At 45.9% G+C, this 25,762-nt stretch overlaps 1 protein-coding gene across 1 annotated transcript; it reads right to left on the reverse strand.

The window, feature by feature from the left end:
• Window positions 1-492: 492 nt before the first annotated feature.
• LOC128342651 (uncharacterized) lies at window positions 493-24,684 on the reverse strand. Its single transcript, XM_053290280.1, has 6 exons — window positions 24,677-24,684; window positions 21,920-22,332; window positions 19,951-20,074; window positions 15,700-16,278; window positions 13,697-13,777; window positions 493-7,313 (listed from the first exon to the last, which is right to left on the reverse strand). Exons 2-6 carry the CDS (start codon window positions 22,265-22,267, stop codon window positions 6,844-6,846), a joined length of 1,602 nt encoding a protein of 533 aa, XP_053146255.1. The 5' UTR covers window positions 22,268-22,332; window positions 24,677-24,684; the 3' UTR covers window positions 493-6,843.
• Window positions 24,685-25,762: the final 1,078 nt, after the last annotated feature.

Below are 25,762 nucleotides of genomic sequence, written 5' to 3' on the forward strand. Positions count from 1 at the left end.
CAACCCCCCATTTATAACACCATTTCCTATGGCAAAATAGGTTCCGAGTTAAGCCATCTTGACTTTAAGCCTGAAATTTCAGGAACCCAGAAGTCTGAGGAGCCCTGTAGAAAAATATTCAGTTCAGTATTTGCTTTCCAGAGTACCCAACCAGATGCCTCTGGGAAGTCCACAAGTAGGAGATGAAGACATGCCCCCTCTGCTGCCATTGCTCCCCAGAGGCATACTGCCCCTGAATATGGAGGCTTCTCCACTCAACCATCATAAGTAATAGCCATTGATAGACTTTGTTTCCCATGCATTTGTTCTATCCCCTTTTGAAGCCATCCAAGCCAATGGCCACCACCATGCCTTGTGTCAAAATCAGGGTGTGTAGTACCAATGAGTGTGTGGGGCTAGGAACATTTGTAGACTCACTTGCAAGGCTGGGCTTCTTAAGCCGGAGTGTTATTGGGGTTCCTGGCAAAAAGGAATGACTCTGACCACGTGCCATACAAATTAACCTTTTATTGGAGAATCATGAAACTGTAAACAGACAACATGCTGTAGTCCAGTACACTCTTTATATGAGAAGTTATAAACTTATCAAGAAGGCCGGTTTAAACAAAATCTACCCTGAAATACTAAAATCAATTTAAAAAAAAAAAAAGCATATTGCTGGAACATTGGAAATTGTGATGCCGCTGGCTAAATGATATGAACATTCTTATGCCATAACAGCATTAGAAACATGCTCCTATCCTATTAGTCATGGACTTGGCGTTACGGCTGCCTTAGGACTCTGTAGCAGGCCAATGCTATTAAGAATGGGCAGTTACCCTAGAAGCATTTCTGCAGTTTCCCCAATTCACAACAATGGAAGGAATTGAAGCAGTGCTATTTGCACAACTGTGCATTTTCCTCATCAGAGCTGCCTTAAGGGGCAACAGAAGCCCTGCGATGGTTTGCAGCGGCCTCATACCACTCTGCATTTTGTACACTCATTTTTTAAATGTACACTAGTTTTTTTAAATTATCATTCTTAATATAAGCACTTATAGAGTGCATAGTAAGCAGCATTCCCAATTCACACACTGGAATGCCTCTTCTGAAACAATGCTTGCTACAGTATGTGTGCGTCTATCAGGCTCTATCTTAGAAGAGGTACTCCCTGTTCTCTCTCTTACTGGAATATATGCTTCTTCTATGATTATGCTTGCTGTGGTATATGTGGAGACATCAAGCTCCGTCTTAGAAAAGGCATCCCCTGGTTTTTTCACACACTGGAATGCCTCTTCCAAGATGATACTTGCTGTGGTATGTGTGTGCCTACTGGGCTCCATCTTAGTAGAGGCATTCCCAGTTTCTTCACATACTGGAATTCCTCATCAAGAATGATGCCTGCTACAGTACGTGTGCGCATATTAGGCTCCATCTTAGAAGGGTCATTCCTCATCCTCACACTGGAGGATGTCAAGTGAGATTATGCCTGCTAAGTAACATGAATATATTTATTTATTTATCATATCTGTACACTGCCCCAAACTTCCATCTCTGGGCAGTTTACAACATAAAACAAATGAAAACCTTGAAACGATTTAAAACCACAAGTCTAGTTCCAAAGCTTGGTTGAAAAAATGTGTCTTTAGAGACTTGTTAAAAGTTGTCAGAGATGTGGAGGCTCTTATTACAGCAGGGAACTCATTCCAGAGTCTCAGGGCAGCAACAGAGAAGGCCTGTCTCTGCGTAGCCACCAGACAAGCTGGTGGCAACTGCAGACGAACCTCTCCGGATGATCTCAATTGGCTTATAATGAAGAAGATGCTCTTTTAAATACACAGGGCCTAAGTTGTTTAGGGCTTTATAGGTTGTAATCAGCACCTTGGAATTTATCAGCCCAGAACTTTATCGGTAGCCAGCATAGTTCTTTTAATATAGGAGTAATATGGTCTCTTCAAGATGACCCGGAGACCAACCTGGTTGCCGCAATCTGTATCAAGTGCAGTTTCTGGACTATGCACAAAGGCAGCCCCACATAGAGTGCACTGCCGTAGTCAAGTGGAGGTTACCAACATATGTACTACTGTTTTGAGGTCATTTATCTCAATAAATGGACGCAGTGTGCATATCAGCCAAAGCTAATAGAAAACACCTCTGGCCACCGCCCCAGCATGGGACACCAGAGAGAGGTTTGGATCCAGAAGCTTTCCCAGACTGCATACTTGTTCCTTCTGGGGAAGTGTGACCCCATTCAGAATCGGCAGATCAAAATTGTCTCCCAAGTTCCAGCCCCACACAATAAGTACCTTCACCTTATCTGGATTCAGTCTCAGTTTATCTCTCCTCCAGCCCATTCCTGCCTCCAGACAGGCATTCAGGGGGAGGTTACGTATTCTTCTGATGATGCTGACATGGAGAAATAGATTTGGGTGTCATCAGCATACTGATAACACCTTGCACCAAATCTTCTAATGATATCTCCCCGCAGTCTTAATGTAGACATTAAAAAGCATTGGAGATAGTATGGAGCCCTGGGGACGCCAGGGCTCCATATAAAAGTTCATGTTTTGAAGAATTACAGTCTCCAAGTGACACCATCTGGAATCTGCCTGAGAGGTAGGAGTGGAACCACTGCAAAGCAGTGCCTCCCAACCCTCTCAGGCACTCCAGAAGGATACTACAGTTGGTAGTATCAGAAGTTGCCAAGAAATCCAAAAGGACCAACAGAGTCATACTCTCTGTCAATTCCTAATTGGAGATCATCCATGAGGCAAAACAAGGCAGTTTCCACCCCATAGCCCACCCGAAAACCAGTCTGAAATGGGTCTAGATAATCAGTTTGCTCCAAGACTGCCTGGAGTTGAGACGCCACCACCCTCTCAATTACCTTGCCCAGATAATGGAAGGTTGGAGACAGGCCTATAGTTACTTAACTCTGAGGGATTCAATGCAGGCTTCTTCAGGAGTGGTCTAATGATTGCCTGCTTAAGACAGGAAGAAATCCTGCCCTCCCCTAGAGAAGCATTTATAATACCTACCAGGCCTTCTACAACAACCCCTCTGCCAGATAGTATAAGCCATGTCGGACAAGGATCAAGAGAACAGGTGGTAGGCCACACTATTTCAAGCAGCTTGTCCACATCATCAAGAGTCACAAACTGAAACTGATCCAGCCTAACCATATAAGAGGAGTTGCTGGACACCTCTGCATGAGACTCCACAATAATTGTGGGGTCTTTATGCAAGTCGGCCAGAATATGGGAGAAAAATTCATTTAAAACATCACAACTGGTAACTGATGGTTCCAAATTCACGTTCAAGGGAGGAGGGGCATGTACTAGCCCTCTGACAACTCTAAACAACTCCACTAGCTTGTGGATGCAATATGGGCAGAAAAGAATAGCTTCTTTGCCACACATATTGTCTGAGCTTAGGTCTTCAAATGCACTCTGTGTTGTAATCTGTTGGATTCGAGTCAAGTCTTTCTCCACTTGCGCTCCAGTTGTCTAACCTGCCGCTTCAGCTCCCACAGTTCTTCCGTATACCAGGGGCCAGTTTTGAAGCAGGTCAGAGAGGATGCTTAGGAGCGATCATGTCTACTGCCTTGGTGAGTTTGCTGTTCCAATTCTCCACCAGGCCATCAACAGAATCACCGGCAGAGCCAACACTAAATTCTTCCAAGTCTTCTTGGAATCCTATTGGATCCAATAACCTTCTTGGACAGTTAAGATGATGATATACATCTTAAAAACAAAGCAGGGGTGCTTTGGGCTTTGGTACTGCTTATATACATATTTAACTGAAAAATTTAAACCTGATGTCTTCTCAGTTTTCAAATCAGTTTTCTTTAAGTGGGTGGCAGCCCTATTTTTGATGATCTTTTAATTTATTGATTCTCATTGTGTACACTTAAAAATTAGCACCAAGAAAAAGTATATTCAGCAATCTGAATATAAAATTAAAATAAAAAGCATATTTGGGTTATTTAGCATAATTTTATTATTGAGCAGCTGCTGGCCACAAGGAGAGGGGAAGAAGCCATGCAGGGAATAGAAGGTTTAACATTGCAGAGGAAAAAAGAATTAATTGTTTTTTCTTTCCTAGAAACTGATGAGGGGAAAAAACTGGTAGGGGGTGGCAAGAACAGAATTAAAAGTGTTCTGTGTAGTACCTGAATACAGTAAATTTCCTAATCCCTTCTGTACAAATATGAGGCACAAATCCATGGGGATTTTCTCCTGAACAAACCTCATATCCTTTATCAGGCCTCCCATTTTCTAAGATCAAGTAGAGAGGCATCTATTGAAAAATGTTCACAGCCATCATGAAGGATTAGAAACTTGCTGCTTTAAAAAAAGTGTTTGGAAGTTAAATTTTATTTGCTGTTCATTTTAATAAGGATTTGTGCAGCAAAACACCCTGTTGGATTGTGCTCCTGCTTTCTCCTCTGTATGCCCAGTCTGTAAAAGGCATAGCATGATAGGGGAAGGTGCTGTGAGCAGCAGACAGACTCAGACTGCTGGATTTGCATGGGTGGGTGGGGGGGTGTTCTTGGTCCAAATCCTTGCCCAGCCAAGAAACATATTGGATAATCTAGGCAAGTCATTCTTTTCCATTATGATATCCTCTTATCAACTCACTCCTCTCCTAAGATCAAGTAGAAAGGCCCTAGTTCAAAATCGTCACAGTCAAGAAAAGGGCTAGAAACTTGCTCGGTTTAAAAGAGAGAGAAAGAGAGGTTTAAGATGCTGAGTTTTATTTGCTTGCAGAGTTTCCACTGGAGCACATCCTTTACATAAAAGCTGCATAAAGGTGGTAGAGCGTTTTGGGATTTCAGCAGAGGAGGAGGGTATTTTAATAATAGCTTTGCATGTTCTTTCAAGGGCTTCCCATTGCATAGGATTACCAACCCTCCAGGATTGGCCAGGAATATTGCAAAAAAATAAAAAAAATACTGGAAGGAGGGGGAATCCCCAGGAAGAGCTTCAGAGAGTTGGGACCCCTATTACTGCACCTCCCTGCTCCCCAAACCCCACACCGGCCTCTCCCGAAGCAACATTCTTCCCCAACCTAACTGTGCACGAAAGGCAGGGAGAGACGGGCTGGGTGGGAGGCGGGTAAGAAGGTGCAGTCTCATTCTCTCTCTCTCTCAGATCAGGATGTGGGGGTAGAGAAGGAGACCTCGGTAGGGTTGCCTCAAGCCTTTTCAGAAACTGAAGTGCAATAATTAAATCTCCCCTTAACACACAGACACACAGACACACACACACACACACGTATGTGTTGGCCTTCCTTAAGATCACCAACAAGAGAGCTTTGCTGGATCAGGGCCCATCTAATCCAGCATCCTGTTCCCCACTGAAGCCCAGAGCTGCCTCTGGGGAGGCCACAGGCAGGAGATGAAGGCATGCCTCCGCCCCCACCACCGCTCCCCTGAAACTGGGATTCAGAGTTACGCTGCCGTGATTCTGGGAGCTCAACCCAGCCATTATGACCAATAGCTCTTGAGAGACTTGGCCTCCATGAATTTGTCTAATCCCCTTTGAAAGCCATCTAAGCTAGTGGCTGTCAGGACGTCTTCTTTCCCCAAGTCCTTGTTCAACTGTCTTCTCTGGTTGTGGTGGTGGAGAAACAATTCCAAGATGCCATTGCCCTAGAGAAACTGACACCAGCTTTCCCCAAACGCCCAATTCTACCACCACTCTGCTTTTAAAAATCTGTTTTTAAACTTGGTTTCATATTGCATTTCTAAACCTACCCTTGGTGTGCTCACAGCCTGAGGCAATTACCTCAGATTACCTCATGATATGGCTACTTCTCTGGACCTCGTGGCTTGGGCCTAGTCTCAAGAGCTATGAGCAGGTTTGTTTTTAGGAAAGAATAGGCTGTGGTAGTATTGGCCTAATCCAGGACTGATCAGTTTGGGCCCTCCTGCAGATGTTGGCCTACCACTCCCATAATTCCTGGCTATTAGCCACTGTGGCTGGGGATTATGGGAGTTGTAGTCCAAAAACAGCTGGGGGAGGCATAAGTTGAGCAGGCCTGGCCTAATCACATTCATGAAAAAGTAGAATTAGGGTTAAAGCCGCAGCAGAATTAAGGTTACCAGAATTACCAGCAGAATTAGGCTTAAAGCCACAATTCCACCCTGCAGTCACAACTTTTGACCAGAGAGGCCTGTACCTTTACCCTAGATGCACGTAGACAAATTTTGGCTTGTCACATTCTCAGATAGTGGCTGACACCCAGACTAACAAAGAGTATGGACAGCAAGTGCACAACGCACGCTCTGGGGAAGGGGAAATTTTCATTTATCTCCCCTTCACTCTGAAGCTGACTATGACTCCTGAAAATATGTCTCTGGGCTGTGTGACCCTCAGGGACATATTTTAGGGAGCAACTTTTGGCTTCCAAGAAAAGAGAGATCAACAAAAACAACTCTTCTCCCACAGCATGTATGCAGCGTTGCTACACACAAGTTCTGTTTAGTCCGGATGCTACCCATTAAGTTCCTGAACTCAACCATGGACTCAGTTTAAGCCAGGATTGCCAAACATTGGTGCTGTGCAACTTCCAGCAGCAATGGCGGTCCAATGGTTCTTTGTAAAAGCCACTGAAATGTTGGGACATAACGGGGGGGGGGGGGGGGTTTAAGGGAGAGGAAAAAAAGAAAAAGAAAAAGTGCTTTTCCGTCATATATGGCAAGAATGAAACAAACTGTCAAGTTTTGATGAAGCCCTCGGTTTTGATTTGTAAAAGTCAAGAATTAAAATGTTACCTTCTAGCTTAAGAGGGGAAAGAAATTAACCAACAGAAAAATCACTGCCCCTCAGACCCCAAAGCTAAACAATGCACATGTGATCATCAAGGGCTGTAGTTCTGAGGCCTCCTTCTGTTCCGCACTCTGGGCGTCAATGGCCGCCTGGGGACACCCAAACGGGAGGAAGACGGGCCTGCAGGCCGGTGGCTTGGCTGCCCAATCCGTGGAGGCCAGACATGCCGTGTGGGGGCCGGGGATACGGCCATTGGCGCAGAGGACTGCTGCCGTACAAGCAGTTCCAGCAGTTCCGTCTGACGGTGCATGATGGCGATAATTTGCTCAGTACCTGCCCGATCTTTCTCACGGTCCTCCAGGTCTGCCTTGGCATAACCGTCAAGGGCAGACAGGATCCTGTCAGTGGCTGTCTGCATGCGCCGATCTGCAGCTCGGGCCAGTTCCATGGCCAAGTCGTTCCTGGTTTTCTTATGTCGGTTCCGGAGGTTGGAGAGACGTTCAGCGGCTGAGAGACCTGTAGGCCCGGGCAACGGACTGTGGGAAGGGGTTATGTGCACATCTGAAAGCAAAACCGGAATGTGTAAACCGAAGTGTGCCAGGACAAGAAAGTAATTATTCAATAAAAACCACTACTTTACAGCTAAGGCAGTTGGATTATTCATTTCTGTTGAATAAAGTATTTATAAATAACAGAGCATATGATCTTCAGACAGACTATTCCTTTTGGCACATTTTTGGCGCCTGTATTGAAGGAGCTACACTGGCTGCCGATATGTTTCCGGGCAAAATACAAGGTGTTGGTTATAACCTATAAAGCCTAAACATAACCTATATGTTTTACTTTCTGTTTTTATTTTGTTGTAAACCGCCCAGAGACGTAAGTTTTGGGCAGTATAAAAATATGTAAATAAATAAATATCCTATGAGAAAAGGCGGAAGGAAGTGGGTGTAATGGGGGGGGGAGTCGGGGTTCAGACATTAGGTGGAACCCAAGTTTATTTCAACCTAGTTTAGCACCCACAGACAATCAGCATATCTTGGATCTATTTTGTTATATTGTGATTTGTTCAGGTCCTGTCCCTTCTCCTTACTAGTCATGATCCAGGCTGGCCTCTCCTGATGTCAGAGTCTTGAAAGGGCAGAGCTACTGAAACAAACCAACTTTAAACCACAACTGTGGGTCAAACCATCACACGAGACCATGGTTAGGAAACCATGGTTCTGCATAATGTCTGAACCCATCTTTAAAAAGGAGGGGGAGGGATTGTTCACGACTGCCAGCAGAGTAGGAGAAGTGCCCAGCCTGCATAGGAGAGACGAGAGTGCTCCCAATTTTTGGTCATGTGCTTGTAAACATTAAAGCAACTCGGTAGGATGGCTTTTCCTCCTACCTCAGTAAAATGCTGGGGATGGAATTTGTGTAGGGCGCACTTATTTATTTAAAATATTTATGCCCCACCCATCCAGTGCAATACTGCTTGGGGCAGCTTACAACAAAGAACATAAGAACAGAACTTAGGAACTTCGGAACAGCCCTGCTGGATCGGGCCCATCTAGTCCAGCATCCACATGATCATTCTCCCTGTCTCCTACTTTAATGTTTGCAAGTTGGAGAAGGGGATTAGGCACTTCTATCCTGCCAGTGGTCATGCAAACAAGCCTAATAATTAACAGGGCCATTGTGGACGGGAGTTGTAGTCCCAACAACATCTGGAGACCCAGGGTTGTGAACCTTTGCCTTAGTCCACAAAAGCTTTTGCTGCAATAGATTTGTTAGAATTTTAAAAGTATCTATGCATTATTTTGGCTGAAACAGACTTAACACAGCTTACCGCCTGCCCCCCTCGAAGTAGGTTGACCATTATATTTTTCAACCCCACTTTCACTTTCTCCCTGAGGCAATGCAGATTTCCACCCCCTCTAAGCCCCTTCTCCTTAGGTATGTCAAGGTTTTGCTGTTTATCTTTTAAATGGTAAGCCTGCAGCATTGTTCTCTCTAATTTTTTTCTTCTGTGTGCAGAGTGAGTTTTGTTCTGGGTGGCAGGATCAAGGCAGTGTGTGTGCACAGGCATTCAGAGTTTGGATGACTTCATGGAGGAGAGGTCTATCAATGGCTACTAGTCGGAGGGCTGTAGGCCACCTCCAGCCTCAAAGGCAGGGTGCCTCTGAGTACCAGTTGCAGGGGAGTAATGGTAGGAGAGAGGGCACACCCTCAACTCCTGTCTGTGGCTTCCAGCGGCATCTGGTGGGCCACTGTGCGAAACAGGATGCTGGACTAGATGGGCCTTGGGCCTGATCCAGCAGGGCTGTTCTTATGTTCTTATGAGTGCGGCCTTCCCGATTCAACCTGAGTGGGCTCTAGAATTAACTGAGCAGACATCAAAAAATGTGTGCGTGCGCACATGTGCATGCCTTAGAGGGAACATTGACCTGCAGTCAGAGACTTCTGTTTTTCCATTTTTAGAGCAGTGTTTCTCAACCGCTGGTCCGTGGACCGGTGCCAGTCCATGAGGAGTTGAGTGCTGGTCCGTGCCATTCCTTGAGGAATTAAACACACACCCCCCAACAATTTTGAGCTGGTGGGGGCCACTTTCGCCGGGAACTCTTCGGAGCTCATTTCTAAGCAGGCAGCCCTCTCTGCAGGGCTCTGCCTTCCTCCCAAGTCCCAGGCAGCCTGCTTGTTGCTCCCGGCCAATCTTTCCAGTCTCTCACGTGGTGAGAGAAGAGACGGAGAGTAAGTGACGCCACTAGTATGCAGCCATCCCAGCTAAAAAACACACACGAGGCAGGCAGCGGAGCGAGCAAGCGAGAGGGAGTGGTCGGCTTGGCTAGAGGCTGGGAGTGCTGCAGATATTAACTGTTGTGCTGAGTCTGACTATTGTACTACGGAGGAGGAGGAAGGAAGGAAGGAAGGTAGGCAGGCAAAAGATGAGAAGCAACATAAACAAAAGTAAGCCAGAGAGCTGAGTAATCAAAGGAAATAGGACAAGGGGGGAGAGGTGAGGAGAATGAAAGGGACGGGGTTGAGGAGCGGGCTGATCGCTGGCTGACTCACCAAAAGGGGATGAAGATAAAATTAAATGGAACTTTTAAAAGCAAGCATGCAGGAGAGAACCAGTACAGTGTGTGTGAACTGAGAAATCAAATGGGGGGGGGGGACGAGGAAGAGGAGGAAAGGGGTGGCTGGGGTGGGCTACTGACTCACCAAAAGGGGGATGAAGATAACATAAACTGGGATTTTAAAACCCAAGCATGCAGACAGGAGAGAGAACTAGTGCAATGTGTGTAAACTGAGAATACCCAGAGGGGGGAAAGAGGAGGAGATCATGAGAAAGGGGATGGGGATGGGGTGGGCGCTTGGGGATGCAAGGTATGAATTGGTGAATGGAGGAGAGGGAAGGAGGGAAAGTAGGATGAAGAAGGAACCCACTAAAAGTCTTCCACTCGTGTGTGGGCACATAGCACTTTTTCTCCTTAAACGTCTGCTTAAAAATAATTACAGTTGTAAAAACCTGAATATACATGCATGTGTAGTATGAAGGGTTAATCTCCCACCCCATTCCCTGTGGTTTACTTTCCTAATGTGAATGCCATGTTTCTGTGTAAAGTGCATTACCATAACATTGCCTTTTTAAGGGCTGTATGTTTTAGTTGTGAGTGTACTGGATGCAAGTTTTGGGCGGTATAGAAATCTGTCAATTAATTAATTAATTAATTAACTAAATGCTTTACTAACTGCTGATCCAGGAAACTCCACATGAAGAATGTACCGGCCCTTGACTCCTAAAACGTCAAGAAACAACTATCTAGAGCATATTAGGCACAATTATTAATACATGAGGCTCTCATTTTTCGCAGGGATTAGGTTCCCGTCTACTACCATGAATAGGAAAACCATGACAATGGAACCTTGAGCCTATGTGAATCTTGGCATTAGGTTCTTCGGAAAATTTCCAAGTGCCAAAAATCACCCAGGGCGGGGAGCAGAAATAAGGAAGGAATAGAGCATTGTACCTTGGCCACTCCAGCTCCTCCAGTAATGACCCCCCAAACCAACTTAGTCCTTAGTCCGGCTCTGAAAAGTCTCTCTCTCGGTTGGCAGCAAATAATCAGAAATCAGGAGTTACATCTCTCCACTGGAGCACCACTGGAGTTAGCAGTACCAGCTCCAAAAAGTCTGCCCTGGTTGGAAAAATCAGCCAAAAACCAAATAAATAAAAGCAACAGAAATCAGAGGTATAAGATCACTCCAGCTGTGAAACGTCTCTGGCCTCGGCAGAAAAATCAACAGAAAACAGAGGAGTCCCATCACTCCACTGCAGAATGTGGCTCTGGAGAGGTAGATGGGCTGTCGTCGTCATCATCAAACCCATGGAAGGTGGAGGTGTCACTGTCAGTTGTTGCTTCTTCAGTTGTGATGCTGCTCTCAACCTTTTTGAAGAAGCTGTTGATGGTCGTTCGCTTTGCTTTGCTGTGCAGTGCCCGGTAGGTTTCTTTGTACGGTTGCAATGCAGCCTCCATCTGCCTCCTAAATTTTATGCTGCGTTCCATGGATGGATCGATTTCTAAGGCCTTGTCAGCCAAGGCAGTCCCCATCTGCAGAAACTCTGATAGCATCTTGACAGCCAAAGGCTTTGGTGCCGCCATCTCCTCCTCTTTCTTCTCTTCATCATCGCTCTCAGCAGCAGCCTGAATGAGCTCAGCCAATTCCTCCTCCGTTAACTCCTCCTGATGCGATTGGAGCAGTTCCTCCACCTCATTCACCTGGATATCTTCAAAGCCTTCCCTGCCAACGTGACGCGCAAGGCTCACAATCCGTGCCACTTCTTCAGCGGCTGAGGGAACAGCCTCGGTAGATGCAGAGGCGGCCACCTCCGGCCATAACTTTCCCCAGCACGCGTTCCAAGTCCTTGGCTGGATCTCGTCAAGGGACGCCTGGATGGTCTCGATGCAGTCAGCGATGCTATAGCTCTTCCAGCAATCGGCGACTGCCAGAGAGGGATCACTTTCCATCAGGTCCAGAAGCCTCTTGAAAGCCCTGCGGGTGTAGTACGACTTGAAGATAGCAATGAGACCTTGGTTCATTGGCTGAATTAAGGAGGTGGTGTTAGGCGGTAGGAAGGCAATCTGAAGATTTGGGTGGACAAACTGCAGGCTATCCGGATGGCCAGGGGCATTATCCAGCAGCAGGAGGACTCGGAATGCCAGGCTCTTTGCTGCCAGATATCTTTCCACCTCGGGTAGGAAGCAGCTGGTGAGCCAGTCAGTGAACAGTGCAGCCGTCACCCACGCTCTCCTGTTGGATCGCCAGAAGACCGGGAGCTGGTTCTTGTTTTTCCCTCGGAGGGCATGAGGGTTGAGTGCTCGGTACAGCACCATCGGCCTCACAATGCAGTCTCCAGCAGCATTGCCACATACTAGAAGAGTGATCCGGTCCTTGGCTTCCGTAAAACCCAGAGCAGTTCTTTCTTGCTTTGAGGCAAAGAAACGGGCTGGCATCCTCTTCCAAAACAGGCCGGTCTCATCTGCGTTGAAGACCTGCTCGGGCCTGTAGCCCTTCGCTTCAATCAGCTGCTGAAACTCGGCCAGGAATCTTTGCGCTGCTTCATGGTCTGCCGAAGCAACTTCTCCTGCTAACTTCACATTATGGAGGCTGTAACGGTGTTTGAACTTCTCAAACCAGCCCTTGCTTGCCTGAAACGTGCGGCCGGCACTAGCGGATGTTCCCACTTGACCTTCTCCCACAAAATGCTTGTAGAGCCGCAGTGCTTTCTCCCTTATCACCGGTCCACTCAGTGGCACTTTTTTCTGAGCTTGGTCTTCGATCCAGAAATTCAGGGCCTTCTCCGTGCGTTCCACGTTGGGATCCCGAGAATGGAATGCCACTTTGGCACTTTCCGAAGTGCTTGCCGCAACACTTGCGCGGATGTTGGCTTCATTTTTGCGGATGTACCGCACGGTGGATTCGTTAATGCCATAATGGCGTCCAACAGATGCTGCACTGTTGCCTCCAGCCAACATATCCAGTAACTCCACCTTTTCGCGCAGGGACATAACTTTGCGCTGCCTTTTAGCACTCCCCTCCGCAGAGCTCCCCGCCTTACGCTTGTCCATCTTGACTGCGGAGAAAAGAAAATGGTGCAATCACTGTATCCGTACCAGCCCACTGCCGGCAAGAACAATCCAGAACAACAATCCAGAATCCAGTGCAGTCCAGTCCAGTCTTAAGTGGTGATTCAGGAAACACATCACAGATTAATTAGCTTACAATGTGCCCTGTGGAAATCATGATGGGTTGCACCAAGGTAGAATGGGATAAAGAAGCAATGGGCACCCTCCCTTTACTGTAACTCTACTGTACAGTACTGTACTGTACTGTACTGTATTGTCCAGTACAACGCTCTTCCCCGCCAAGGAACAATCCAAAAGATGGAACCAGACTTTACCTTGGCCACTCCAGCTCCAAATGCTCCAGTACACAACTGTAGTTTAAAAGGTTCCTTCTCCAGCTTCCAACCACAACAGCACCAAACTCCTCCACAAGCTCCTCCAAAATATTCAAAAATGCTCCAAATCCATTCTCCAGGCTCCACCAACAACACCTCCACACTCCACAAAGCTCCTCCCACAAACCTTGCACAGAAAACGCACGAGCTGAAAACAGTAAGTGCAAAGTGCACCCACAGCAACCATGAGCAGCTGGAACGGCGTACCGCAGGGGGGAAAAGATCCAGTCTATATTTGGCAACCGCGAATAGCCAACACTGCAATACACGAATCCACAGAAAACAAGGGCCTCCTGTATTAAATGATTACGATGACCAAGTCAAGGCCATCATAAGGTTGTACTTCATCAAAAAGGTGCTTAGGAGGCTGACAGGATCCAAAGAGGGATACAAACACGGTCCACCAGGAAATGGTAAGAACTGAAGTCACCTTTACCTGCTGTGGAGCCGGTGGTGGCCGGGCTGCCAGGGATGCTGTGGGAGGCAGGTGGCAAGGGGGTAGCCAAATGGTCAGCTTCTAAAAGAGAGAAAGAAAATACACGGCATTAAACCAGGGCTGCACAACACCAGCCCTCTGGCTGTTGTTGGACTACAACTCCAATCATCCCTGACTACTGGCCACTGTGACGGAGGATGGGAGTTGTAGTCCAACAGCAGCTGGAAGGCTGAAGTTGTGCACCCTTGTATTAAACTATAGAGCAAGAACAGGGTTGGCACATCTCCTGCTGCTCAGACCCTGAGGATCAGATGGAGGAACCTGGGAGAGAAGGATGGCACTTTTCTGTCTCCAGAAGAATCTGGGGAAGGACTGTAGCTCAGTGGAAGAGTATCTGCTCTGCATGCAGGGGGGTCCCAGGTTCAATCACTGGCAGAGCAGGAAAAGATCCTGATGTGAAACTTGGGAGAGCTGCGACCAGTCAGAATAGATAATGTTGTTTTGATTGTTTTAATCTTGTTTTTAGAATACTGTTTTTAAAATTTTAAATTGTTGTGTTTTAAATTTCTTGTTTTTGTTTTTAGCTAATGTTTTACTTTTGTTTTTATCTTGTTGTAAACCGCCCAGAGACGGAAGTTTTGGGTGCTATAAATATATGTTAAATAATAATAATAATAATAATAATAATAATAATAATAATAATAATAATAATAATAATATAGACCAAGGGTCTGACTTGGCATCACAGAGCTTCCTATGTTTATCAGGAGCATCCACAGATCAGTGGTTAAGCACTTGCTTTGCTTGCAGAAGCTCCCAGATTCCATCATGGGCATTTCCAGCTGGGTTGGGAAAGACCTCTGCTGGAAATTCCGGAGAGCTGCTGCAATCCAGAGTAGACAATGCTGAGCTAGAGGGACCAAGCATCTGATTCAGTAGAAGGCAGCTTATATTGGTGGCTGGGGGAAGACTACCACTCAGTGGCAGAGCACCTGTTTTGCATGCAGAAGGTCCCAGATTCAGTCCCTGGCATCTCCAGGTATGGCTGGGAAAGATCCCTGCCTGAAACCCTGGAGAGCTTCTGCTGGCCAGAGTAGACAATACTGAGCTGGACGGACCAAGAGTCTGACTCTGAATGGCAGCTTTCTATGTAACCTGGCTGATCCTTAAAGTGGACTCTGATGGTTGGAGCAAATGGCAAACTCTCTTAAGGCAAGCAGAAGATAGGCTTTCCCCCACAACTTGATTCTAGCCCCAAATCCGTTCATTATTTTTGGGTGATGGGTGTTCTTACACCCCTCACTTTTATCTGTGCCAGCCTTCTGCAAAAAGGTAAACAGCTTTCTGTTCCAGCAAGCTTTGGATCTGGTTTGTTTATCATATTTATATACTGCCGTAGATGCGCATCTCTAGGCGGTGGTTTGCTGCCCCCATCATGAGCATGATCCACCCTTGAACAAGGAGTGTAAGACAACCCCATGTTTCTTTTTCTATGAAGCAATTCTGCTTAGGAATTTTGCTTTATGCTGAGTCAGACCATTGGCCCATCGAGCTCAGTACTGTCTACACTGACTGGCAGCAGCTTCTCCAAGCTTTCAGGCAGGAGTCTCTCCCTACCCTGCCATGGAGTGAACCTGGGACAAGATGCTCTTCCGCTGAGCTATGGCGCCATCCTCTAGGACAGGGATTCTCAACATTGGGTCCCCAGATGTTACTGGGCTTCAAGTCCCATAATCCCTAGCCCCAGTGGCCTTTGGTTGGGGATTATGGGAGTTGACGTCCAATAACATCTAGGGATCCAACGTTGAGAATCCTTGCCCTAGGGTAATATCTTACAGTTCTCACATGTAGTTTCCCATCCAAATGAAAATCAAAGTGGACCTGGCTTAGCAAAGGGGACAATTCATGCTCATTTCCACAAGACCACTCTCCTCCCCTTCCTCTGTGTTTTTTTTGGTAAACAGGGTGAGAGTGGTGTGTGTGTGGGGGGGAGGAAATCTTACCGACAGCGGGTCGAGGGGTGCCTATCGGTTCCTCAAAAGTGTTCTCCCTCTTGCACACCACAGCAGCAGAGTCCACCGGATCAACAAGTTCAATGGAGAACTGGGTGGAAGGGTCAAAGAGGTCCTGGTTCTCCAGATAGTCCTCAGCTTCTTCATGGGGAGCACCCTCCTCTGAAGCACACAGGGGAGCATCATCCCCTCCCGATTCCTCTTGGTGGGCAAAACTCTGGACTCTCCCAGAGGGCTGCATACTAGACTCCAAAATGCGTTCTAGTTGATCGTAAAAGGGGCAGGTGAGGCGCCCCTTCCCGGCGGAGTTATTCTCCTTGACCCTCTTGTAATCCCGCCGCATCGTTTTGGTCTTGGTGCGGCACTCCTGGGCCGTCCGCTCGTGACCCCGCTTGGCCATTTCGTTCGCGATGACCTGGAAGGTGTCCATGTTCCGGTGGCTGCTCTGCAGGACCTGTTGGATCCTTTGTTCCCCCCATATGTCCAGGAGATCAATCACTTCAGCGTACGACCAGTTGGTGCCCCGGCGGCATATCTTGGGGTAACTGGGCATCGGCGGGATGGAGCCAACTGTCACCAAGACAAAAAAGAGAGGGGGAAAATCAATTGTTTTGCTCCCTATTTGTAAACATTTTGAAGTCCCATTTCAGAATTCCCCCCCTCCTCCAACCTTATATCTATTTCTGAAAGAGATGGAAATGTTATGAGCCTTATGGATGTATAAGGCTCATAAGCACAAAGAAGAGGTGATTCTCTTTTATTGAGCAGGGGGAGAGCAACGGGCCCTATCCATCCCCAACACAGCATCCCTCCAGTGGCTGTTGCTGGTGTTTATCTTATGTTTCTTTTTAGACTGTGAGCCCTTTGGGGACAGGGAGCCATTTTAGTTATTTATTTTATATCTAAGTAAACCGCTTTGGGATCTTTTGTTGAAAATGGTATATATTTGTCTTTTTCGTATAACCAGAACACCTATGGGGAAGAGGGAAGTACCAGATAAGTTGGCTCCACAAAAATCTGAAGGGGAGAAAATCGTAAGGGGTGGATGGGAAACGTAACTCAACAGAGCACAAATGTTTGCAGACTCAGGGGGCACTTAACAGACAAACAGGTGGGCAAAGCTGATGGAACTGGGTGGTGAGGAGGGCAGCTTGAACAAAAAGAATAGGAAATTTCTCCGCTTGAAGAATATTCCCTTAAGACAGTCACAGCTCCTTCTGCTTCTGAGGGGGAAAGCTGTCTAAAACTTTTTAGCTTTCTCATCAGCCATTTCATATCTTTGTGTTTCCGAGAGGGGAGGGAGCTGGCACATTTAAGGTAGGTGTGTGTGTGTGTGTGTGTGTGTGTGTGTGTAAAAAAGGGATTAACCTCTCCAATAGGCTAAAAACAACTCTGTGTGTGTGAACTCTCCTGAGGCATGGAGGGGGACGTTGAACACTGGTGATCATCATATATGCACATGCACACACACAATAAACTCTCAACATTCACTGTTTCCCCCCATACAAGGGATATACTGCAACATTTTGTTGTAGGTCTATAAAGTTGGTCTTGGTGTGCTGTCAAGTCAATTTCGACTCTTTGCGCCCACAGAGCCTTGTGGTTTGCTTTGGTAGGAGGGGTTTATCATTGCCTCCTCCCAGTATGAAATGATGCCTTTCAGCATCTTCCTATACCACTGCTGCCCGATAGAGCTGTTTCCCATAGTCTGGGAAACATACCAGCAGGGATTCAAAACGTCAACCTTCTGCTTATTAGTCAAGCATTTCCCCGCTGCACCACTTACTTGTCCTAATAAATTCTGCGCTCTGCTCCTCCCGCAATTCCTTCTGCAACCTTTTAGCTTCCAAAGGGTCAGAGTCCTCAAAAAATGGTCACATGTTGCTCAGTTTTGTGGGGTAGGAAATCAAAACCCTATAAATTCTATAGTCAAAACTGAAATGTTAGATCTTAATAATGTCTGAACATTGTTAATTTCATCTCATTTCAACTCATCCAAATAATGGAAGGGAAAATGAGGTTTGTTGGAAATACAAGTAAAAAGGGTAAATTTTCCTATTATTGGAATAAACAATCAATTAAAAAAGCAATGCTGCATGAAAACATTAAACAGATCATTGATTGAACATAGGTACTTAATCTTTTGCTGTGTAAATTTTGTGTTCAATCAAATATGAATGGATGTATGGAACTGATAAGTAATTTTGCATTGGCATATTGAATTAATGTAGTTTTATTACTTGTCATTTAAAATGATTTTTTTTAAAAAAAGAAAACAAGATGATCACATGTCTTCCTACTGCCAAACAGTTAATTTTACAGCATGGGAAGAAAAGATCAGTGCCTTCAATGGACAGAAGATCTGGTCCCAACATCACTCTGATACAGCAGTCAAACATTGGCAGAGATGTGGGTTTTCTGCAAAATTCTGAATTGGAACATTTTCTGAGGAAAAAAATCTGGAATGTTTTGAAGAATTTCCACCCCATGCTGCTATTATTATTATTATTATTGCACAAAATGTTCTTCAGAAAACCTCACTATTCAGATTTTCTCAATGCCCTAAATAGATTATCTGAGCTGGCATATTATTTTACCTATATGGGCGGGGGGAGGGGGGGGAGACACCCATCAGATTACCCTCCTATTTACCAATTAATAAAACATATATGTACTCTCTCACACACTCCCTAGGGATAACCTGAAAAATATTAATTACAACTTTGAAATTGCCATGCTTTCCTAATATTGCATGGGCATCCATTCATTGTTTTACTAATATATTTTACAAAACAATGAATTTTTATAAGTGGAAAATTTTCCAAGTAATAAGTATGTTTTCCACCCATATCTCTGAATGGTAGCAATAATGCTTGGATACCTATACTGCTATCGGCACAGCCTATCCTGACACTTATGCCTACTGAAGAGCCCATCTTTTACGGCTATAACCAAAGGAAAGTGGAGGGATAGAAGATGCCCCCTTTCCCCTCCCTCTGCTCCCCACCTCTACTACACCTAATTTTTCCGGATTTTGTCTTGTTCATAAAATATGGGAGCAAAGTTGCTTGAAAAACAATAGATATGTTTTTTAAAAGCTTACCACATCCTGGGCTCAGGTGGGGAATTACACCGCATACCTGCCCCCAAACTCTAATCCTGCCCCCCTCAATACTATAAACTGTCAGGGGTTCAAGCTGGCCCATTGCCAAGAGATATTCAGCAGACCCCCCCACTCCCTAACCTGAAATGAGGTGGGGGAGTGTCCAGAATTTTTCTTCAGAGAAGAGAAACAGAACGGGGGGGCGGGGGGGGGGAGGATGTTTCCTCAAAATGCTAGAACACTTTCCCCTTGAGAATCTAGCTACAAAATGCCAGCATACTTTCTGAGCCACCTGGATGAAAGAACTTTTCAAAATGAATTGGGTGTTCATTAAAATGAACACATTTTAAGAAAGTAATTGTCTTCCCCTCTCCGTCCACCTTCAGGCTCCAATGGAAAACTGGGTCCATTGTTTTGCAATGACCTGTCATTTTTGCTGGTTTCCTGATATTTAATGATTTGTGTGTGATATTGGTGCTTTGTACTATATCAGTGGAGGAGAGCTGGTCTTGTAGAAGCAAGCAACAATTGTCCCCTTTGCTAAGCAAGATGTGCCTTGGTTTGCATTTGGATGGGAGACTACAGTGAGCACTGTAAGATATTCCCCTTGGGGGATGGGGTCATAGCTCAGTGGAAGAGCATCTGCATGCTTGCACACAGTAGGTCCTAGATTCACTCCCTGACATCTCCAGGTAGGACTGGAAAAGGCTCCTTGTTTAAACTTGGAGAGATGCTGCCAGTCAGTGTGGACAATACTGAGCAAGATAGACCACAGGTCTGACTCAGTACAAGGCAGCTTTCTATGCTCAACTTTAGCCACATAAAAACATTGTGTGTGGCTGCACAACTTTAGCTGTCTGCAGCTGTTGGACTACAAACCCCCATCACACCTAAAAATTGGCCACTCTGGGCTGGGAATGATGGGAGCAGTCGTCCAAAACAGCTGGAAGACCGACATTGTGCAACCCTGTATGAGACAGAAGCGAGGGGACCAAGGTAAGAGGATGGAAGGCCCAAGGAAGAGGATAGCGGCAGGGACAATAAGGTGGAATTTTGAGGCTGCTGAGTTCCGTGCTTTTTCTGCGCTTGCATGGAACTCACAAGTCCCTGCCAGTAACTGGAGCCCAGCGAACTCTTACCAAGCGAACTGGCTTCCCTCTCGAGCCCCTGCTTGGCCTCCCGGCGGAGGTGCCGCCGCCTGTCCAGTAAGGTGTGCTCTGCCTCAGGGGAATTAACCTCCATCTCCTCGAAGAGCACTGGCACCTGGGAGCAGCAACAACAAAGGGCTGATTCACATCTGCAACATCTCCCGCTCTTCTAATCATGATTTCCAAAGCAGCTCACAACATGAATCAAAACCAACAATATCTTAAAGGGCTTAAAAGAGAAACAAGCATTATCTATCTATGTAAACATATATGCATACACAATTGTACAGAGAGACATAAATGTATATACACGCATGTGTGTGCATGTGCGTCTATATATAATGTGTACAGATCCAGTACTGGGAAATGTATTGCTTTGGACTACCATTCAACCCTGGCCTCCGACCACTGTGGCTGGGGATGATGAGTATTGTAGTCCATAACAATGCATTTCCCAAGACTGAATGCCATATATATATTCCTATCTGTGCATTTGAAGGGTATTTGTGGGCCTGTATCCAGCTTCACATTTAAAGTGAATGCGCGCATAGTCATCCACACAAACATGCACACATACACAGATATCTGTGCACACATACAGTGTAATGTATGAATAGGGCTATGGTGAAGAAATGGAAGAGGAGCTTGCTCTGGATAAAGACATCTGGAAGTCTTGATATTATAATCGTCTTACAATTTAAATCCACTCCTGTGCCTGATTCCCTCTTCAGTTATCTCCTCCCTCATAATTAGGATGGCCACCTTCTTCATCTAGCCCTATCAGCAGACAATGGCTTTGTCTAAACTAAAGTCATTTGTCTTAGGTCATCGCTAACTGGGCATCCCTAACTGGGCAAAGAGGCACCTTTTTAAAGTGGTGGTTCTCTTTATTTAGCAGGGGGAGAGCAACTGGCCCTATCCAGCCCCAGCACAGCATCCCTCTAGTGGCTGTATCTTATGTCTCTTTTTAGATTGTGAGCCCTTTGGGGACAGGGAGCCATCTTAACTATTTATTATTTCTCTATGTAAACCACTTTGGAAACATTGTTGAAAAGCGGTATATAAATATTTGTAGTAGTTTGTAGTAGTAGTTTTCCTGGCACAGAGATGCAATAAGAACATAAGAACAGCCCTGCTGGATCAAGCCCACGGCCCATCTAGTCCAGCATCCTGTTTCGTACAGTGGCCCACCAGATGCCGCAGGAAGCCACAGACAGGAGTTGAGGGTGTGCCCTCCCTCCTGCCATTACTCCCCTGCAACTGGTACTCAGAGGCACCCTGCCCTTGAGGCTGGAGGTGGCCCACAGCCCTCTGACTAGTAGCCATTAATAGACCTCTCCTCCATGAAGTCATCCAGATACCCACAAAGCCATCCAGGTTGATGATGGAATGATGGAAGAATTTCTGTGGCATTGTACTTATGATAGATGGTTTACACACACCATGCATACTTAACTTGTGAAACTAAAAGACACAAGATGCAGCAATGGTCACCAGTTTAGACAGCTTTAAAAGGGGATTAGACAAATTCATGGAGGAGATACCCACAATCTCAGCACCACCATAGAGAACAGTTGGTACTCGTATTCTCCCGCCTTACCCAATCTGATCTCACACAACAGAATGGCAAGGTCCTGTGCTGCCAAGAAAGCTCATATTGGAACAGACAGTTCTCAAGGCACCCTGGTCCAAAACCATTAAGGAATTTTGGGTGGGGAGAGAGTTCAATGATAGTTTTTAAAACACTTTTAAAAAATATGTATTTATATACTGCCCTGCATCCTAAGACGCCAGGGCGATTAAAAACAAGATTTTAAAAAACTGAGTTAGAAGTGTGTATTTTTTAGAAGTATGTATTTTTTCTAAGTATGTTAGAAGCCTATGTATTTTTCTATGCCAGATTAATTCTGGTCTTAGGCAACTTGCCACCCCACCCCCACCCCAGTTCCTTGGTTTTCACCTGCTGCTCCCTTCTCTTGATCCCTCGCTGTCTCACAAGGTATTCCTCTGGCTGCTGTGGGTTCCCCCATCTTGAATGTGGGGATTGGACCAGTTTCAGGTGCTCCTGAGCTTGGGTTTCCCAGCACTGGGGCATCTCATCATCCGGCTCCTGCTTCACCTGTTCCGGCGCCACCCATCCCAGAATGTCCCTCAGGCTCCCAGCCTGGATCACACGAGGGCCTTTCACTGCTCCATCCTCCTCCTCTTCATCCTCCTCCTCCATTTTTATTTGTGGCTGCAGTCCCTGCTCTTGTGCAGCCTGGAACTGGAAGCCCAGCTTGGTTGCTTTTGCTCGTTCGGCGGCCATGTTGTCTTGTCCAGCAAGGATGGCCTTGTGACAAAGTAGGCCTATCCGACTGCACACGGGCCTCCCTGTGTCATTGAGAAAACGTCAGGTTTTCAGTCCGATCTTCTGAGGGGGTCTTTTCAGGACCACCATAAATTGTCTAGGGTATTTAGACAAAGGAGAGACATTGACATCCTCTGACTGACTTCTCCCTACGAGAATGAAAGACAGAAAGAAAAAGGGAGGATGTACACAGAGAAAATTCTGAAAGCACAGCCACACTCAAGATTTGAGTCAGAAGAGACAAACAGTCTGATCTAGTATAAGTAAACTTAATCAATTTATTTGATTCAAATCCATGGAATATAGGAAGCCATTGGTTCTTCTAGCAGTATTTGTCTACAACAGTGGTTCCCAACCTGGGTTCCTCCAGATGTTGCTGAGCTACAACTCCCAGCATCCCCAGCCACAATAAATTGTAGCTGGGGATTATGGGAGTTGTAGTTCAGCAACATCTGGAGGGACACAGGTTGGGAACCATTGGTCTACAGGCCACACAACTTTGACCTCTAGCTATTGTGGGACAACAACTCCCATCATGCCATGCTACAGTGGCCAATAGTCAGGGAATATGGGAGCTGCAGTCCAACAGATGCTGGAGGCCAAAGTTGTGCAGACCTGGTTTACACTGATTGGCAGCAGCACTTCAGAGAGAGGTCTCTCCAGTACTACCTGGAGATGCCAAGGATTGACCCTGGCACCAGTGTTCTCTCTAATTTTTTTCATCCATGTGCAGAATGGGTTTTGTTCTGAGTTGAAGTATCAAAGTAGTGTGTGCGCACCTGCATTCAGAGTGGGGCCTTCCTGATTCAACCTGAGCAGGGTCTAAAATTTACTGAGCTGACATAAAAAAAAAACTTGTGAGCGCGCGCACATGTGTACACCTTAGGGAACACTGCCTGGGACCTGGGCAAAGCAGATGAACTTCCACAAAGTTACAGTACCCAGAAGGTGGTGGTGGAGGGATTACATAGGAAGCTACCTCAAACTGAGGCAGACCACCAGACCTTCCAGCTCATTTCTACCTGACCCTCCAGCACACTGTTACTCACTATAACAACAAACCAAGCCTGGTACCTTCTACCTGCAAAGCAGACACTCTACCACTTAGAGCATCACCACAGGTCTGAACTACTAATAAACCAGTAACATCATATGGAAGACCTTTCTGGACAACCCCTCATCAAAATAAATACAGATTTTCCCCACAGAAAGAAAAAAGCACTAGCTTGTAACTTCCTGGAATGCCACCATGATGCCACCTACTAACTTCTCTCCCCCTGGCGGCACTCATAAACTCATATACTCACTCATAAACTCTCAGGAGAGCTGCCACACATGGGATTAGTAATGGGTATGTCTTAGAGAAATATATAGATAGAAGATAAGATTCTTTCCTTGTTTCCATCTATTTGCATCTTCCTTTCCTTCTGTATTCTCCTTTGTGTCAGTTCCTGGATTGCAAGCTTCCTGGGGCAGAGACCTGCCATTCTATTCTTTGTAAAGAGCCATACACACAGATAGCCCTGCATAAATCATCACCTTAATCATCACTCAGAGCCATCATTACCACTCAGATCTTGCTCAAATCAAGCACTATCCTCTCTCTCCCCTAAGAGAAGCAGCCCGGCTTATATGTGCATGGGGGCATGGATAGCATTTTAGAAGAAAATACCCTATTGGCAGCTTTTAAATTAGATAGGGGTAGATGTGTATGCAGATGAGCGCTGAAGTTGGGATCTTCACAATTTAGGATTGGGAGTAGCACACTGCAAACGGTACACAGAGCCCTCTTGGGGCGGGGGTTTCTTCTTATGCATCCTCCTCTGCTTTCCTCATAAACTGAAAGCAATCTTATGTATGCTTAACTAAGCTTTATTCAGAAACAACTCCATTTTCCCCCTTCTCCCTCTCTTTTCTTTCTGGCTCCTCACTCTCTACAGCTGGGTTTCTTAACCTTGGGTCCCCAGATGTTGTTGCACTACAACTCCCATCATCTCCAGCCACAAGGCCATGGCTGCAGATGATGGGGACTGTAGTCCAACATCATCAGGAGACCCAAAGTTAATAACTGGGACAAATGTCCAAACAACAAGATACAAAAGATTACTAGATAGAATACAACACCCTCCTATCAAGATCCTTCCAGAATGCCACTCAGGCTGGAGTCTCTTATGCAGCGTGGCCTTCTGGTTGCTGCTACACAGAATTGCAGCAAACATGTTCCCCACTGTTTTACTTCATCTCCTGGAAAAGAAAAAGAGAGAGGATATTTTTGATCTCTCTCTTTTTTCCTGAGCTACTGTCGATTTTAGCCCAGACGGGAAGGGAGGGTCACTGGTATCCAGCATCAGCTGCATAATTACTCACCCCGCCTCACCTTCTTGCCCTCACACCTGGGAGTGTCTCCCTTTCCCTTTTCGTGTCTTCTAAAATTCATTCACTTCCTTCCCTTTGCAAATGCAATTAACCCTCCCTCCCCACACCCGCCACAAAAAGCTGCAAGCAACCTTTCACGAGTTCACCTCTTCATGCATTTCCTTTCTAAGCGAGGGCAGAGGGGCGTGTTTGAAAAAGCTGCTTCTGCTCCAGCTACAGGCACTCCTGCTGCTGTTTGCAAAATTCAAAAAGCCAATTTCCTCCCCTGCCCCCACCAGGAAGGCGCTTTCATACTTGGCCAGTTTCCCCAAATGGGATCCTCTTTCTCAAGCCCTCTAGGCAAGCACAACTCGGTGGATTTAACCCTATAGAGCCCCTTTTGCAGTACATATTGCAGAGCAGGAGCCTTCTTATCTGTAAATTAGAGTTTCAGCCCTGTATCGGTTTTAGGCAAGCTACTGTTCCTCTCACACTGCGTGGGAGGAAGCAATGGTAAACTCCTCCTGTATTCTACCAAGGACAACCGCAGGGCTCTGTGGTTGCCAGGAGTCAACACCGATTGGGCACACTTTACCTTTACTGTTCTCTCAGCACCTTTGCTCTGCAATAGTAGACAATAATCCTAACCTACCTTAGAGGACTGTTGTAAGGTGAGATAATGTATGTTAACTGCTTTTAACTGTTGATGATGTCGGAATGGCAAATATAAGTACAACATACAGCCAGTGGGGTAGAGCAGGGTTTCTTCACATTGGGGCCCAAGATGTTGATAGACTACAACTCCCAGAATCCCCAGCCACAATGGACATGGCTCGGGATTCTGGGAGCTGTAGTCTTTCAACATCTGGGGGCCCAAGGATAAGAAACCCTGGGGTAGAGCGTTGGAATGAGACTGGGAAGACTTGGATTCAAATTATCTCGAAAGAAAAAAAAGGAGGGACACCTAAATGTAAGAAACTGATGACAAACTTTATCTCATTTGCTTGATAATCCATTCATTTATGAATCTTGACTTTTTATCATGGGATAAAAAGTTCTTTCTCTGGAGTAAACTTTTTAAAAAGCAATTTTTGTTGG

The sequence above is a fragment of the Hemicordylus capensis genome, chromosome 2 (genome assembly GCF_027244095.1).
Source record: "Hemicordylus capensis ecotype Gifberg chromosome 2, rHemCap1.1.pri, whole genome shotgun sequence".
Classification (NCBI taxonomy): domain Eukaryota; kingdom Metazoa; phylum Chordata; class Lepidosauria; order Squamata; family Cordylidae; genus Hemicordylus; species Hemicordylus capensis.

Coding starts and splice junctions, on each gene's coding strand:
- LOC128342651 (XM_053290280.1), bottom strand. CDS start 22,267: ATGGCCGCCGAACGAGCAAAAGCAACCAAGCTGGGCTTCCAGTTCCAG. Junction 20,075..21,919: donor TCAAGAGAAGGGAGCAGCAG/GTGAAAACCAAG, acceptor TGCTGCTCCCAG/GTGCCAGTGCTCTTCGAGGA. Junction 13,778..15,699: donor CACCCCTCGACCCGCTGTCG/GTAAGATTTCCT, acceptor TCTCTCTTTTAG/AAGCTGACCATTTGGCTACC.